Consider the following 18,159-nt stretch of genomic DNA (forward strand, 5'->3'; position numbering starts at 1 on the left):
TAGGGAAAGCAAGGTGGGTGAAGCAGCCGTGAGTTTTAATGACCACATGCCCCCGTGGATTTTTGGAGCGAAGCTGTGAATGACCCCTGGTTCCATTTTGCCAAAACGGCCTTGCACTCCACATATTCCTTCATTCTGTGGTTCATGCACAGTTCATCCTTCAGGCGATCCAGTTCCTCCAGGGTGATGTTGTTACCACCGCACACAATGATGACAATGGACTCCAGACAGCGGGGGAGTCTGCACTCCTTTTGCAGCGTTTTGATCAGCCCGCTGTAGATGGCTGCCAAGGTCGCTCCGCACGCCGGCTCCACCAGGATCTTCTCCGCATCTGCAGGCAAAAAGGGTCATTTAAGTTCTCTGGATGTTGAATTGTAGAGCTGGAAGGGACCCCGAGGAACATCTATCTGGTCCAACCCCTTGTAATGCAGGAATATGCAGCTGTCCCTTACGGGGCTCGAACCTGCAACCTTGGCATTATCAGCACCATGCTCTAAGCAACAGAGCTATTTCTCCTCGCCATGAAGGCATGAGTAATCAGTAGTAGAAATAATTCACACCATGTGTTTGAAGCGCAATATACCACTTGGTCCTCAAAAGAGGATTGGACAAATGAACAAATGAATGACTACATGCCACAATGACTTATGCTCTGCCTCCTCAGTCAGGGGAAGCAATGCTTCTGGATACCGATTGCTGGGAACCACAGAAGAGGAGACTGCTCTTGGGCTTGGGATCAGCTTGCTGGTTTCCCATTGGAGCATCTGGTTGGCCACTGTGAGAACAGGATGCTGGACTAGATGGGCCTTTGGTCTGATCCAGCAGCCTCTTCTTAATTTTCTATGTTCACTTTAAACCAGTGTTTCTCAACCTTTTTTGGGCCACGGCACACTTGTTCCGTGAAAAAAATCACGAGGCACACCACCATTAAAAAAGTTTAAAAAATTTAACTCTGTGCCGCCCTATATTGACTATAATTATGACTGTAAGAAACACTTGCCAATTGCTGTGTTGGTTGCAATCTCCTGTAATAAGGCTTCACAAGCCATCCGGCGGGTTAGTGATAAGTATTGGCGGCCGCCAGGCTCGTTTGCAACGAGCTTTGGGAAATAGGAGGAGAAATAATGCTTTCCGGCGGGTCAGCGCTGTCTATTGGTGGCTGCCAGGCACGTGACAATGCAAATCGCCCTTCTCGTCGCTGCACGTCGCGGCACACCAGCCAGCGTCTCGCGGCACACTAGTGTGCCGCGGAACAGCGGTTGAGAAACGCTGCTTTAAACAGTCATGACTTGGGATAGCTCAATTGATAAGAGTATGAGACTCTTAATCTCAAGATCATGGGTTTGAACCCCATGCTCGATTCCTGCATTGATTGGGGTTGGACTAGATGATCCTCATGGTCCCTTCCAACTCTACAATTCTTTGATTTCCCCAAAGAATCCTGGGAGCTGTAATTTGTTGTGGGTGCTGAGGGTTGTTAGGAGACCCTGTTCCCCTGCCAGTTCCTAGAGTGGTTTAACAAACAACCCTTCTTCCAAGGGAATTGTGAGTGGATGATACCAAATACATATGGCATTGATTCAATTTAATTATTTGCATTCTGCTTCTCCCAACGCCCGGGTTAATCTTGCATCAGCATTAAACCTTAGCAAACCTGTCAACAAATGCCATCATATCAAAAGCACAGTTGTATATGAATAAGGCAGAACAGACAAATTCAGCAGACTATTCGTATAGATCACAGACTCAATTGCATTGACTATCCAGACTTGGAGAACGAGTTCGTTGTTAGTGCATTAATACAGGATGAATGTCCTGCGAATACATACCCAAAAACCTTGGAATGCCTGCCACTGCCTCCGGGTCAGTGACGACCTGTGATATGACGCAGTGTTCCTGAGCCAGCTGCAAAGCTTCCTCTGCCACAGTAGCTGCCCCAAGAGTGGTAGCAACGCTAGACCCAGAACAGGAAAAGGAAGATCAGTGGGCTGGATTTTGTTTGTTGGGTTTGGCTCAGGTGAACAATGTGTAATGACAATGAGGCTATATTATGTTTATTTATCTATTATTATTATTATTTCATACCCCTCCGTTCTTCCCCAAGGACCTCAAGGCGGTGTATTTGTTTTTTCCTTTCCTCATTGAATCCCCACAACAACCCTGTGAGGCAGGTTAGGCGACTGACCTCATCCCGTGTGTTTCATGGTCAAGTGGGAATTTGAACTCTTCTGCCCCAGGTCCAAGTGTGACACTCTAACCACTGCACTAGCTCCCACTAGCTCTGCCCTCAGTCAGCCCTCGCTTGCTTGCTTTATTACAACCGACCAGGGAGTGGTCCTGGCTATCAGCCTTCTCCTGCATCTCAGCGTTGCTGCTTATAGAACTCCACAGGGAGGAGGATGGGGACAAAACTAGGAGAAGGTCGGCCCTGCCTGTCATTGGCTCTGGCGCCCCCTACTGTTGGGCTCCCTGTCTTCCGCCGTACCAGACCCAGTGGACACCAGCCTGCATCCAGGGGCGTCGCAATGGGGGGGAGCAGCACAGGTTGCGGGGAAGAGTGCGGCGCCCCCTCGCTACTGTGGCGTCGGTGCGACCGCCATCGCGGAGGCCCCGATGTTTCTGGCCTCACCCCTCGCTTCTTCCTGGTGGGGCGGAGGCAAGGGGCGGGCTGCTGACGCCCCTCGCCATTCCGCCTCCACCTGAGTAGGAAGAAGACAAAGCTCGTGGCAAGCCGATACATAGCGCACTTTGTCTTCTTCCTACTCAGGAAGGCCTACGCCTGAATACCATAGCTGCCAAGTCTCCCGTTTTCCCCAGGAAATCCCCGTTTTTCCAGCTGTTCCTAGCAGAAAAAATGGATTTTTTTGTTTTTCCCTGGTTTATTCTGGCGCAGCGGCCATTTTGGAACTGGGTGGAGCATGCTCAGAAGTGACTTTTGATACTGCTCTGCCCAGTTCCAAAATGGCTGCAGTGCGACTTCTGGTGCGGCGGCCATTTTGGAACTGGGCAAAGCAGCATCAAAAGTTACTTCTGAGCATGCTCTGCCCAGTTCCAAAATGGCGACAGCGCTACTTCCGGTCTGCTATTTCCTGCCTGGTCCTTTATTTCTCTGACAGCAACTTGGCAGGTATGCTGAGTAGGAAGAAGCACATGCCGCGCTACGGAGCGGGTTGCCGACGGCGGTGCTCCAGCACCTGGATCCGAGGCGCCCGGCAACCCACTCCGTAGCGTGACATGTGCGTCAAGACACGTGACGCATGCGCGCGATGGATGCCCCGCCCCCTGGCAGGGTGCCTTCTGGATTGCCGCCCCGGGCAGCCAGAAGGCTAGCGACGCCGCTGCCCGCATCAGCTGTCACATCTTTTACGCTCCTAGCCCACCACCAAATGTGCTGTGTGCTCACCTGGTAATTTTAGGAAGTGTCACCAGCTCCCCTGCTTTCAAGGAAGCATGGAAGCTGTGAGCTCCCCAGGTCTCCATGGCGATGATGGGTACGTCGTCCCAGCCAACCTCGCGGAGGCCCTGGATCACACCGCACAGCATGCCGCCCCCTCCGACAGAGAGAACTATCACTCCAGGTTTGGACTCGCCCATCTGCTCCTTCATCTCTAAGACCATGGTCTTGTGCCCATCACTGAAAAGCAGAGGGGACCCAGAACATCAAAACCAAATGTCAGGGGTGGGAAAGAGAGAGTTGGGTGGGGGAGGGGGCGCTGAGAGAAGAGCGCATTCAAAATTTCTCATCATTTTTATTTGCGGGGAAGGGGAGAAATCTGGTCTTTTCCTTTGTTGCAGGAAATCCCTGCCATATTCCCTGTTCCCTGCCCCCCAGGCCCCAAGTTGAAATTCCGGGGCATTGTGGGAGGAGAAAAATGGCCACCAGGTGACCAAAATGGCCGCACTTCGGTTCAGGTATTACTTCAGAATTGCTAATTTGGTACTGTTTCAAAGCTGAATGGAGCTGAATTTCTCCACCATTCCAAGTGGCAGAGGGCAGAAAAGGAAGATTTCTGTCTCTTGTTTTTAAAAGCCCTCATCTTCTCTCTTCCCCTTCTTAATATTCCTCTTGTTTACAAAAGATGTGTGTCTCTTATTTTAAAAAACATTATTATTTCATTTTATTACCTGCCCTTCACCCTAAGGTCTCTGGGCAGGTTACAACAATATAAAACACATTAAAAACAAGGTTTAAATCTTTGAATTACAACAACAAAAAATCTAAGGTGGGTCCTGAAAATAGACCATGTTGGCCTGAATATAAGTCTCACTTTCCCCCCAAATTCCAACCGCAAAAAGTGTGGTTTATATTTGTGACCTTATGGTATGGAGCGTGGGGCAAACAAATGACCCTTAGGACCAGTCGTGACCAACTCTGGGGTTGCGGCGCTCATCTCGCATTATTGGCCGAGGAGCCGGCGTACAGCTTCCAGGTCATGTGGCCAGCATGACAAAGCCGCTTCTGGCGAACCAGAGCAGCGCACGGAAACACCGTTTACCTTCCCGCTTGGAGCGGTACCTATTTATCTACTTGCACTTTGACGTGCTTTTTTGAACTGCTAGGTTGGCAGGAGCAGGGACCGAGCAACGGGAGCTCACCCCGTTGCAGGGATTCGAACTGCCGACCTTCTGATCGGCAAGCTCTAGGCTCAGTGGTTTAACCCACAGCACCACCCCTCCCCCCAGTATGCAGCCAGGACCAGCAAGGAATAGAGCGGCTTATATTCAGGTATTTCTTTCTTTTTCTCCCCCCCCCCCAATTTTAAAGGTGCGGCTTATATTTGGGTGCGGCTTATATTCAGCCCAGTACGGTACATTTCAAGTGTCAAAGGTCAGGGTAAAGACTATAAGGCGAGAAGAGCTTGCTGGATCAAGCCAATGGCCCATTTAGTCCAGCATCTTGTTCTCACAGCAGCCAACCAGATGACTGTGAAAAACCCACAAGTGGGACATGAGCTCAACAGCAGCTCTCCCTTCCTGTGGTTTCTTGCAACTTGTGTTCAGAAGCATTAATGCCTCTGGCCGTAGAGGAAGAGTGCATAGTAGCCACTGATAGGCTCCTCCTCTGTGGATTTCCCTGATCCCTTTGTCATTTCTACTGTTTCATATTTATATTTTATTGATAGTTTTGAAGTGAAGTAGAATGAAAAAGAGAAGAAAAGAAGATCTTTTTCTAAAAAATAAATGCAAAAGAAAGCAGAGGAAAACAATAACAACGAAATGACAGAAAAAATTAATTAAGGTAACAAAAATATACAGTGGAACCTCGGTTTATGAACACCTCGGTTTATGAATTTTCGGTTTATGAACATCGCGGACCCATCTGGAACGGATTAATTCATTTTCCATTACTTTCAATGGGAAAGTTCGCTTCAGTTTATGAACGCTTCAGTTTATGAACAGACTTCCGGAACCAATTACACCCATGCTTCAGTTTATGAACGCTTCAGTTTAAGTACTCCGCGGACCCATCTGGAACGGATTAATCCACTTTCCATTACTTTCAATGGGAAAGTTCGCTTCAGTTTATGAACGCTTCAGTTTAAGTACCCCGCGGACCGTCTGGAACAGATTAATCCACTTTCCATTACTTTCAATGGGAAAGTTCGCTTCAGTTTATGAACGCATCAGTTTATGAACAGACTTCCGGAACCAATTGTGTTCATAAACCGAGGTACCACTGTACTGTTCAGTGGTACTTTGGTTCTAGAACGCAATCCGTTCTGGAAGTCCGAGTTCCGAAACGTTCAAAAACCGGAAACTGAAAGTGGAAGCCTCAATATGGAAGCTGCGTTTCCTGTTCGACTTCTGAGGCGCGTTCGAAAACCGAGGCATTTACGTCTGGGTTTTCGGCCTTCGAGTTCCGAAATGTTTGACTACGGAGGCATTCGAAAACCAAGGTACCCCTGTATATGTAAGTCTAAAATCCCCCTTTTAAAGACATCTATGTAGCCATCGCTGCTTCCTGAGGGAGGGAGTTCCATAATTTAAGCACAATGTGAACAAGTCTTTTTTCCCCATCTGTCCCGAATCTTCCAAAACGGATGTCCGCTACCTCTCACTCACTCATATATCACATACCTGATGAGAGGGTCGCCGAAGGGAGGTACAAAGGTCCAATCAGCGTTTCTCTTTACCGCCTCCTGGGCTGTGCACTTGCATTGATCCAGCGTCTAGAGGAAAGGATGTCATGTTATTAGACTAGGATTCTAAGAAAGATTTGGTGCTGGGTTTTCTTAAGGCTTCCAACATTTTTTTCTCCTGGGATAACCTCCCAGACCTACCTGCCCACAGCAAACCGTGGCTCCCTCGTCTTTCATGCGCTCCACAGTGAAAGCTGGCGTGCATTGGGGCACAAAGATGGTAGCCGGGATCTCCAACAGTTTGGCACAGTAGGCAGTTGCAAGGCCGGCATTCCCCGCTGGAAGAAAGCCCATTTGACACCACATGATGCTAGACCTCATGAGGGTTGTCCCCATTCCTCAGCCACCCAAGGCGTACAACACCTTATGGATGTTTGAGCAAAAAAACCCCACAGAAATATAAAGAGACACAGAGCAACTGCATTTATAATAATATTAAGTCGGTCATGTCCATTAATTTCAATGGGGCTCGAGGAGTATGACTAATTCTGGATATAATCTAGGGCAGGCATCCCCAAACTTCGGCCCTCCAGATGTTTTGGACTACAATTCCCATCTTCCCTGACCACTGGTCCTGTTAGCTAGGGATCATGGGAGTTGTAGGCCAAAACATCTGGAGGGCCGCAGTTTGGGGATGCTTGATCTAGGGTGTCCTGCCTAAGGTCATCTAGTTTGTGGGAGAGGAGAAATCTGAACTGGGGAATTTCTGATTTGCAGCTCAGCCTCTAAGCCACCATGTTGTTGTTGTTGATTAAATTTGTATACCACCGTATACCCGCAGGTCTCAGGGTGGTTCACAGTCTAAAATCACAATCTAAAAACACAAAATACATAATAAAAATAAGAACAACCCAATAATTCCCTGCACTGCTTCGGTTTCTCTCATTTTTCCAAACTTAAATTCAGCTCTCTCTCTTTCCATGTTGGCTTGTGGAAACATTTTTTCAAATCCTAGCAAAAATTCACCAACCTTTTAGTGTGATTTCCCCCCTAATGTACCCATAAGAACATGAGACGAGCCTGATGAATCAGGCTGGCTAGTAACCCTTCCAGTCCAGCATCCTGTTCTCACAGTGGCCAACCAGATGCCTCAAAGGGAAACCCACAAGCAGGGTGCAGGCAATTGAGCCCTCTCCCCACCCGAGGTTTCCAGCAACTGGAATTCAGGCACATTACTACCTCTAACTGTGGACGCAGAGTACAGCCATTGTGGCTTCATTTGTTTTTGCAAAGCACTTTCGCCTAATGCATTTTTGTACTGTATATGTTATTTTCACTCACTCACACACAGACATGCATTTTTATGCCCGTTCCTTAAGAACTGCGTAGCAAAATTCAGAAAAGTGCAAATTCCAGAGGGCGGCTCTGGTTTTGTTCTCGTATTATTTTGGAAAGTGAAAGTGAATTTTGGAGATTCCCCTTTATATGCAAACCCAATTGCAGTTCTCCTCCATCCCTCGCCTCACCTTGCCATTCTCCAACGTGGAGCTACCTTGCAAGATTACTAACCTACAAAGCTGGCGAAGGCTTCCCCCCCTTGGAATCCTGACATTGTCCACAGAAAACTACATTACCTGAGGCACAGACAAACTGCTTGGTTCCTTTTTCGGCCATCTGTGAAAGCAGAAGAAGAGGAATGTGTGAACAGAAGCCATCTTAACCCATCAGCAAAAACAACCCTATCACCCACGGTTCTTTCCAGGCAGGTCTGGACCAGATTCTGCCCTTTGCAGAATGCCCAAAGAACTCTGCTAGATCAGAGCAAAGGCCCATCTAGTCCAACAACCTGCTTCGAACACTGACTAGGTCCCCAGGATTCCCCCAAGCATGCTATAAATCTGTTAGTTCTTCATGAAGATCTCAGCTTTTAAAGCCTCCATTTAAGTCAGTCAGTTGAGGGAGGGTGAGTCATGCATGTTTAGTGCCCGATTTGATTCTTCCCAGAAGGAGACTTTTTCCCAAACAAAGATGGCACCTGCCTAAATATACGGTAACTGATGTAATTGAATATTTAGAAATAAAATGAAAAGCAAGCAGCATTAATGTTTTTAGATGCAGAGAAAGCATTTGATAATGCCTCCTGGGACTTTATGTTTAAAGTGTTGGAATATATGAGCTATGGAGAAATTTTTATAAAAGGAATTAAGGCAATATATATAGAGCAGTCAGCAAAACTGATGGTAAATAGTGTGTTAACGGAGAACTGCAAAATAACCAAAGGAACTAGACAAGGCTGCCCGCTGTCACCTTTATTGTTTAGTTTTAGGGTTAGGGTTTTGGTGCAAAGAATAAGATGTAACCAAGAAATTAAAGGCATAAGGGTGGGACAAAGACAATATAAATTAAAAATATTTGCAGAAGATGTGGTGAAATCTGTAAATGAACCAATAGAGACAATTCCAAAAGCACTAGAAGAGATTAAAAAATATAGAGAAGTAGCAGGTCTTAAAATTAACAAAGATAAAATTGAGCTCCTGGTAAAAAATATGAATGATGAGAGGAAGAACACATTACAAGATATATCTGGCCTAAGGATTTGGGGTGGGGTGGGGAGTTAAATACCTAGGTGTATGGTTAACAGCAAAAAATGAAAATAAATTTATGGAACTGCAGGAAGACGGGGAGGGAAGTTGAGGTTTGAAATGTGAAATTATTGTCGAAAGGTTTATTTGCTCTAGATGAAAAATTAGAAAATAAATGGCACCAGCCAGGAGGAGGCTTCAAGCTTGTGGCAGTGAGTTCCCTAAGCTGATTAAAGAATATCCGTTATGTGCAATATTGCTTCCCACCAGAAGGTTCCCATCGTAGGAACACCAAAAGCTGCCTTAACCTGAGCTACAGCCTCTCCCAGGGCAGTACAGAAAACCAGCAGCAGCTTTCACCATTCTTTCCGGTCTTAAATGGGAATGTACCTTATAGTAAGCTGACAAAAGGCTCAGTGTTCCCTACACTGACTGGCAGCAACTCTCTAGGGTTTTTAGGCAGGAGTCGCTGCCAGCTCCACCTGGACAGGCTGGGCATTGAACCGGGGACCTTCTGCACTCAAGGCAGCTGCTCTGCCACTGAGCTACAAGCCTTCCCCATATAGTTTTCTCCGTTCCTTACCGCTTTGCAGAAGTTCCCTATGCCTCGTATCTTAAAGGAGCCAGTGGGTTGGGTATTTTCGAGCTTCAGGTAGACCTTGGTACCAGCCAATTTGGAGAGGTGGGGGCTGACCCGCAGCGGAGTGACCACGTGGAAGGGCTTGTCGGAGGCCATTGTGGAAAGCTGAGGGTAGAATGGGGATTAGGTACAGAATAAGCCCAGTGGAAGAATAAGGGGGGAAAGACTCAAGACGTCGTTTTGACTCTTTCTTCATGGCTATGTAGTTGAAGTCCATTGATACAGTCACAAACAGCCAAGGCTGTTAGTGCTGTGATCTTAGAATCTCAAATCTCATTCTATTTAAATAAATCAATGAATCAAGTTTCTAGTCCTCATGCTACAAATATATTCTCAAAAGTGCAGGCAAGTCAAGCTTGCTGATGGGGCAAGCTGTCCTGCGACTGCATTGAGGCTTCACTGCTTAACTCCTTGTCCCCTCTTTGTGATTGGCTGTTAGTGCTGCAAATTTAGAAATTGAAGTTTCATCGTTGTTTTTTTTAAAGAAAACAGGCAGGTTCCTGGGCCTCAAGGCTAAAACATATGTTTGAGTACAGTAATTCTGCTGCTTTATTTTATCGCCTTATGAAAAATCTTTAATAAAAGGCAGGAATGAGGAAGATTATGGCAAAAAGGGACATTGTGCAAATCATCCACTTGCATAATTTAGATACGTCTCAGAATTCATCCAAGATTTCGATAGGGTTTTACTTTTAATTTAAAGAAAAGTGTGTACAACCCTGCAGACAGACACCTCAACTCTCAGCCTACTGCTAGTGAATTGCTTTTTCGCACCCTTCTCTCTACCTGTTCTGCTCACCTTCACTTTGGCACTACCCATGTCTACTTCTGGGGTCCCTGTCAAGTTCATTTTGGGTGGGGGTGGGGGTGGTGGATACCGCAGGAGGGTAGGGAAAGGCCCTCCACTGCTCCCCCCTATCACCTCCTACCCGTATATAATGGTACCTCAAGTTACAAACACCTCAGGTTTCAAATCCTTCAGGTTACAAACTCTGCTAACCTGGAAGAATTACCTCAAGTTGAGAACTTTGCCCCAGGATGAGAACGGAAATCGTGTGCCAGCAGCGCAGCGGCAGCCAGAGGCCCCATTAGCGAAAGCACGCCTCTTGTTAAGAACTGTTTCAGGTTAAGAACGGACCTCCGGAACAAATTAAGTTCGTAACTAGAGGTACCATTAATAGGTGATGTGCCTGAAGTTTCCTATCTTAACAGATGGGTTTGCACACATGCATAGCTCTTTAAAGAAACCTGACATTTTACCCTTCACAGCTGTTCAGGCTTGGGGAGGGTGGGGAGCTGTGATCAGCCCCTTCCTTCCGTCCCTGCCAGACAGTGGATTTAGTTTGTCTTTCACATTTAAAAGGCTACAGACACATGCAGCTCTCTGGGTGCGTGTCGGTTTTCCGGGTTGCAGTTTGGCCACAGGATCCCGGCCATTACGGAGAAGAATTCAAGGCAACTTCAGCACACGGCCCAGGGATACTTCCGTTCTCATACGGTAGCTCTGGGAGTTCCCAGCTGGCTTCTCTAGTTCAGAAACGGACTTGCATAGCCAGGCTGAGAAACACCTCTGGTTGAAATCCTGGGAAGTTATTCTAGGCTTGAGAAAACAGCCCTGGGCAGAGGCTGTTGCCTTATATCAGGTCAGAGGATTTGCTCCTCTTGACCCAGTATTGTCCACTCTGACTGGCAGCATCATGGTCTTTCCCATCACTTAACCCTTTAAACAAGAGATGATAAGAGACTGAACCTGGAACTAGGAATGGGCAAATCTGTTCCTCCTGGTTTCTCATTTTTCCAGCCATAAGTTCAGCTCTCCACACTTTGCATTTTTTAAAAAGTCCTTATTAAAATTCACCAGCATTTAAGTGCAAATTTTCTCCTCATCTAAATATTTGTATACCATTTTACTTCATATGCATATATCTTTTTCTGCAGAGAAATGCCCCCCAATCTAAGGCATTTTGTATATTATTCCTCTAATACATGCATTAATAGGCACACTTTAGCATGTGCATTTGGAGACACATGATTTGGCTGAAGAACTGCATCACAAAATTCAGAGAAGTGACGAATTTCCACAGATGGCTGCGTTTCGGTTGGCATATTGTTTCAAAAAGAATGAATTAGATACATGTGCCTTTGGACGCAAACTGAACTGAATTTGTTCCTCTTTAATTTATTGCATTCATACCCTACCTTTTTTCTCCAAGGAGCTCAAGGGGTGCAGTGTACATAATGCTCCTTTTCCTCATTTGCCACAACAACCCTGAGAGGTAGATTTGGCTGAGAGGCAGGGACTGGCCCCAGATCACCCAGTAAGCTTCACGGCCAAGTAGGGATTTGAACCAAGATCCTCCAAGATCCTAGTCAGACACTCAAACCACTATGCCACACTGACTCTCCACTGGATAACCATCTTTCCCTAGGGCCCCATTGGGCTCCAAATCAACCCAAGGCAGTGCTTTAACTTTCCTGTCTGCAGCACTGCTAAGACCTCTGGGTATAGGGCAGTATATACAAACAGACTCTCCCTGCAAGTGAATTTCCCATCTTTACCTGAACCTCAATTATCCAACTCTCCCAAGGATCCAAATTTGCAGTGCCTATACCTTGCTTATCTGAAGGCTAAAGGTGTGCATTACATCATGACGCACATTGTCTAGCAGACCTCCAGTCAGACGGTGAGGTGCACTTACTTGTCGAGGGTCTTAGAAGAGGCTTTGGAGCTTGGCTTGCAAAGTGGTCGGACGGCAGAGCTGGGTGCTTGCGGTGGTGTTTTGGAGGAAGCTGCTGGTGGACTCAGAGGGGGGCTCCTCCTCCTGGGGGTGGCTGCCTGGGTGCTGTGCTTATCTTCACGACTCTGGTCTCATTGGGGGAACGGTGGTTTCTCTTGGCCCCACTTTATAAGCCGGTGGTCTTGGCTTGTTTGTTGGCCACTTATGGGAGGCGTGGTGCACTCCCCACAACCACTGCCCTCGCCTCTGAGGTCATCTCCCTTCCTCTCCTCCAACCAGAGATCCGACCTAAGGGAAAGGAGCAGAATCAATGCTTAAAAGGATGTCAGCCAGAGGGGGAAAGGAGAAGGGTGTGTGTGTGTGATTCGTTGCCAAAGGGGGAAAGCCTATTTCAGTCACTCCAATACCAAAAGAAGAGGAGCAAATGAGAGACAGACAAGGCTAGCTGGTGGAGGAAGGAGGGGGTGGGGTGGGGGACAGTCTGGGGTGGCTGCTTCAGACAAAGGGCCCCTTCACTCAAACAGTCCAGAACCGGCTCAAACCAGGTTGGCGAGCTGGGTCTGGAATGACGACGAGGCAGTGTTAGGAGTGGAGGGGCAGGGAAACATATTGACCCCAGCAGATAGCTGTGTACACACCAGGCGTTGAAAGCAAATTCCCTCACACCCAAAGAATCCTGGGCACTGTACTGTAGTTTGTAAAGGCTGCTGGTGATGGTAGCTCTATGAGGAGGTCAACTACAATTACCAGGATTCGGGGTGTGTGTGTTCCAAGCTCCTAATTAGTAAGGGGCATTTTGCAAGATCAGCAGAATCAAGGGATGCAGCTTCTGCAGGTAGAGTGAACTATGAAAGGGGGCAAGGGAGAGAATTCACGAACACAGAAACACGGGGAGATGCCTTTTCCTGAGTTGGCGCATCCGGCTCAGTGCTGTCTACACTGAGTGGCAGAGGCTTCAGGCAGGGAGTCTCAGTTCTACCTGGAGATGGTGGGGATGGGAGCTTCTACATGCAAAGCAGATGCTCTGCCACTAAGCTATGGCCCTTCCTTTGGAAGCTGCCTTATTCGGAGCCAAGCCACTGATCCATCTGGTTCAGTATTGTCTACTCTGACCGGCAGGAGCTCCCCACGGTTTCAGACAGGAGATGCTGAGGATTGAACCTGGGACCCCCCCCCCCTGCATGTAATGCAGATGCTACCCCACTGAGCTGCGACCCTTTCTCTGTGACTCCCATCCCCATCCATAAACCAAGTGTGGTTTCTGTTCCAGACCCCAGGGGAGAATGGTCTCTTTGTTCACAGGGTGAACAGCATGACCCCCCCTCCCCAAAAGCCTCTTCTTCTGTTCATGCTCCATCCACTCACTGGCTGGGTCACCCGTTTTCCTTGGTTTCGGTGCTTCCCCTATGAAACAGCTATTGGCTGTTATGAGATATCTCCCAGAAACATGCAACCCCAGTCTCCAAGCAGTGAGAGATTCCAGCTCATGCTTAGAGTTACATTTGCTTAGAATGAAGGTAAGCAGTGACTGAGCTTTCTTTAGGAAATATGGTTCTATTTTCACTTGTTTACAACCTAAGCATAAGATGTTGCTGGGGGCAGGGCGGCTCACAACATTAGTACTCCAACAGATCTTGTGTCTATGTTCATTACAAGTTTGGATCCAGCACAGAGTGAGCAGGTCTTTGTCTCCAGCTTCCAGCCTGCTTCCATTTCCACTCTCTCACACTTTCACCAAGCAACTAGGTTGCTGGAGATGACGGAAGGAAGGCCCACCCATTTGTTCTATGGCCACCGAACAACTTCTCTGGTTTTGCTAACCATGGTGCTTTATTAGTCAGACATCGGATCAAATAATTGTAGAGTTGGAAGGGACCCTAGAGGCATCTAGTCCAACCCCCAGTCACGGCAAAAGAATCCCCGAGAGATGGCCATACAACATCTGCTTAAAAGCTTCCAGCGAAAGAGGTTCTGCCACCTTCCAAGGTCGCCCGCCCCACTGTCAAAGAGCTCTCAGTGTTGTGGGTTTGAGTCCCACGTTGAGCAAAATATTCCTGCATTGAGGGTTGTTGGACTAGATGACCCTTGTGGTCCCTCCTTCCAATTCTGCAAGTCTATGATTGTGCATCTCCTTGAGGTCTGGAACCTTAAAACTAAAACGGTAAGCACAGATTCTCAGAAAGCACCGGATTTTCATAGGGTTTCCATAATCCCGTGGAATCACGTCTACGCACAGCCCTGGTGGAATAATGGAACAGCCAGCTGCTGGCTGTTTGCAAGGCTGTAAACTAGGGGGTGCTTGTGGTGTTTGGTGGTGGTGGTCCCAAGTTTAGGACATTCATTTCTAAAGTCCAAGAGGCTTTCTTTAGGTTGCTAGGCAAAGGCTGCAAACTTGAATTACCTGAGACGGGGCAGTGTCCCCCTTGGAGGTATAAACGGACCGTAAGATCACCCACAGGTTGTTCTTAGTGCATCCAGGAGAATAAGGCAGGAGCCCCTAGAGACTCCCAGTGTCGCTGGGCTTCAGGTGTCTGTTACTGCAAAGGAGATTCCAGAATCCCTTGGGTACTGGTTGGCTGGAGGGGAAAGGTCAAACTCCAGGGATTGTGACATCCACTGATACCAAGGCAACAGAGCCAGGCACACACAGGGGAGCCTGATCAGAAATCTAGGGAGCACCTTGACCCCTCTAAGTCAGTTTTCATAGGAATATAGGAAGCTACCTTATAATGAATCAGACCATTGGTCTATTTTGCTCAGTATTGTCTCCAACGGAGCCAGTGTGGTGTAGTGGTTAAGAGCGGTAGACTTGTAATCTGGTGAACCAGGTTTGCGTCTCTGCTCCTCCACATGCAGCTGCTGGGTGACCTTGGGCTAGTCACACTTCTTTGAAGTCTCTCAGCCCCACTCACCTCACAGAGTGTTTGTTGTGGGGGAGGAAGGGAAAGTAGAATGTTAGCCACTTTGAGACTCCTTCGGGTAGTAATAAAGTGGGATATCAAATCCAAACTCCTCCTCCTCTTCTTCCACCCCCATCATCTAGCCCGGACACTAAGGTCCAGCTCCGAGGGCCTTCTGGTGGTTCCCTCCCTGCGAGAAGTGAGGTTACAGGGAACCAGGCAGAGGGCCTTCTCGGTGGTGGCACCCTCCTTGTGGAACACCCTCTCATTAGATGTCAATAAAAAATATCTGACTTTTAGATGACATCTGCAGGCAGCCCTGTTTAGGGAAGTTTTTAATGTTTGATGTTTTATTGCAGGCATCCCCAAACTTCGGCCCTCCAGATGTTTTGGATACAATTCCCATCATTCCCGACCACTGGTCCTGTTAGCTAGGGATCATGGGAGTTGTAGGCCAAAACATCTGGAGGGCCGCAGTTTGGAGATGCCTGTTTTATTGTGTTTTAATATCCTGTTGGAAGCCGCCCAGAGTGGCTGGGGAGGTCTGGCCAGATGGTGGGGTATAAGTAATAAATTATTATTATTATTATTGGGAGCAGCTCTCTGTGGATTCAAACAGGGAACATTCCCAACCCCACTGGGAGATGACGCTGGGGATTAAACCTAGGGCATTATGCATGCAGAAGGTAACACCTTGAACTTGGCCTGGGAGCAAATTGGCAACCTCTGAGCACAAATGCTCTACTCTGAGAGGGTCTCTTATCAGCAATCATGCTGCAGCATTCTGCACCGTCAGCAGCTTCCAGGTCAAGCAGGAGGGAACAAAGAGCACTGCCTACAATGAAGGTTTCCCGCCCCCATAAACAGTGGACACAATTGAGCATCTCAGGATAATGGGTATCACGAGTTCTGTAGAGATGTCATGGAGGGGGTGGGAAGATTCCAAGGTGTGGTGGCGGCAGGGAGATCAGGAAGCTGCAAGAGTAGGGGGTGGAATTGAGGCCTCAGGAAATGTCAGAGTTGGAAGAGGGGGCCAGCAGTTGGGAGAGTCACGGGCTAGAACCTGGAGAATGTTCAGAGCTGTGTCCTGCCCCTGTGATGGTGGGGTGGTGGACACCTCTAGACAGGTTCCTCCTAAAGGGCCACTGCTGACCACCCTGAGGCCAGTCCCGCAAACCTCACAGGCCCAGCCGACTCTCAGAGAAGTGCACATTTTCCTGCCCAGAGCGGAAACGCCTGCCATTCTCAGCGCGGAAGCTTGTGCCTGGCCCTCTCTTCAAAAGGAAGAGGTTGGTGTGTGCAGCTTGTTGAATCAACACCTCAGCTACTGGAGCAATTCACTTTGTGCTGCTCAAATCTATGCATTAAAGAATCTGGTAGAAACAGAGATTTTTTGAAAATAATAATAATAAATTTTTATTATTTTTCACAAAGTTCTTTACATCAACATATATGGTAGATTTCATCTTTATACATTGTACAGCTCTTTCGGGCTTTGACTTCCCTCCTCCCTTAAGTAGGTACAGTAGTATGATTCACTTTACTTGCACATTTTCGAATTCTATCATTTCCCAAAAGTAAATGCTAGCTCACTAACAAAGATTATATCTATATTACATCAACATTGTAGGATCTAGTTTATACCAGTCAGAGTCTTTAAATCCTTATAGTTCTTCTTTGCATGGTCCAAAAATTTACTCCATTCTTCTCTGAATTTTGTGTCCTCCTGGTACCAGATTCTGCAGGTCAGGTTCGCCAACTCTAGATATTCCAACATCTTCACTCGCCATTCCGCAATTGTAGGTAATTCCGTTGTTTTCCATCTCTGGGCTAATAATACTCTCGCTGCCACTGTGGCGTACATGAACAGTCTTTGATCTACTTTCCGGATTTCATTTCCCATCAGCCCTAACAAAAAGGCCTCGGAGTTTGCTGCCTTTTTCGGCCATCTGTGAAAGCAAAAGAAGAGGAATGTGTGAACAGAAGCCATCTTAACCCCTCAGCAAAAACAACCCTATCACCCACAGTGATTTTGAATTCTTCATCCAACAGCGAGGCCCAGGACTATGAGTGCACCCTCATTTTATCATTGACATTGGGGGATCCCGTCCCCAATGTCAGGGGTGGGGAGCCTTAGGCCCAAGAGTGAAATGTGGCTCTTAATCTTGGGATTCTCATGAGGACACACCTCCAGCACCAGCAGGCGCGCCGGGTTCTGCCCAACATTGAGGGGCCTGGCGTGTGAGTGTGACATCACACACCTGGGTCACGTGGCGCCACATGGTGGGAGGAGTCCCAACGGGGACTGGCGCAAGAAAGAGGATGGACTGCTGATGCAAATGGGCACCCTTTCTTCCCCTTGGCAACACTGGAGCAAAGACTTCATTGCCCTTAGAAGCAGGGTCATTCATTCCTTCCACATTGGTCTCAGACTGCAAGGGAGTTCCCTGCTTTGGTCAAAAAGCGGCCGAAAGTAATTATGACCATCCTTTGTGTTGTCCCCTTTTGTCATTGGCCCTTTGGGTCCTCTTTTGATAAGAATAAGAGCCTGCTGGATCAGGCCAGTGGCCCATATAGTCCAGCATCCTGTTCTCACAGTGACCAACCAAATGCATGTGGGAAACTTGCAGGATCAGTGCCTGAGCACAAGAGCCCTCTCCCCTCCTCTGAGGTTTCCAGCAACTGTTATTCAGAAGCATTGCTGCCTCTGAATGTGGAGGCAGAGCACAGCCACCATAGCTTGTAGCCCTCAATAGCCCCCTCCTCCATGAATTTGTCCAATCCTCTTTTAAAGCCACCCGCATTGGTGGCCATTGCTGGCTCCTGTGGGAAAGTGTTCCATAGAATCATAGAATAATAGAGTTAGAAGAGACCACAAAGGCCATCCAGTCCAAGCCCCTGCCAAGCAGGAAACACCATCAAAGCATTCCTGACAGATGGCTGTCAAGCCTCCGCTTAAAGACCTCCAAAGAAGGAGACTCCACCACACTCCTTGGCAGCAAATTCCACTGTCAAACAGCTCTTACTGTCAGGAAGTTATTCCTAATGTTTAGGTGGAATCTTCTTTCTTGCAGCTTGAATCCATGGCTCCGTGTCCGCTTCTCTGGAGCAGCAGAAAACAACCTTTCACCCTCTTCTATATGACATCCTTTTATATACAGTATTTGAACATGGCTATCATATCACCCCTTAACCTTCTCTTCTCCAGGCTAAACATAC

The 18,159-nt window shown here is 47.7% G+C and overlaps 1 protein-coding gene across 1 annotated transcript; it reads right to left on the reverse strand.

The window, feature by feature from the left end:
* Positions 1-35: 35 nt before the first annotated feature.
* Positions 36-12,328, reverse strand: LOC118076200 (L-serine dehydratase/L-threonine deaminase). Its single transcript, XM_035098824.3, has 8 exons — positions 12,002-12,328; positions 9,246-9,407; positions 7,715-7,754; positions 6,282-6,418; positions 6,079-6,170; positions 3,404-3,634; positions 1,830-1,954; positions 36-331 (listed from the first exon to the last, which is right to left on the reverse strand). The coding sequence occupies exons 2-8, from the start codon at positions 9,396-9,398 to the stop codon at positions 36-38; spliced, it is 1,074 nt and encodes a 357-aa protein (XP_034954715.1). The 5' UTR covers positions 9,399-9,407; positions 12,002-12,328.
* Positions 12,329-18,159: the final 5,831 nt, after the last annotated feature.

The sequence above is a fragment of the Zootoca vivipara genome, chromosome 16 (genome assembly GCF_965207765.1).
Source record: "Zootoca vivipara chromosome 16, rZooViv2.hap1.1, whole genome shotgun sequence".
NCBI classification, from domain to species: domain Eukaryota; kingdom Metazoa; phylum Chordata; class Lepidosauria; order Squamata; family Lacertidae; genus Zootoca; species Zootoca vivipara.

Coding starts and splice junctions, on each gene's coding strand:
- LOC118076200 (XM_035098824.3), bottom strand. CDS start 9,398: ATGGCCTCCGACAAGCCCTTCCACGTGGTCACTCCGCTGCGGGTCAGC. Junction 7,755..9,245: donor TAGGGAACTTCTGCAAAGCG/GTAAGGAACGGA, acceptor CTGCTTTCACAG/ATGGCCGAAAAAGGAACCAA. Junction 1,955..3,403: donor ACACTTCCTAAAATTACCAG/GTGAGCACACAG, acceptor TTCTGGGTCTAG/CGTTGCTACCACTCTTGGGG.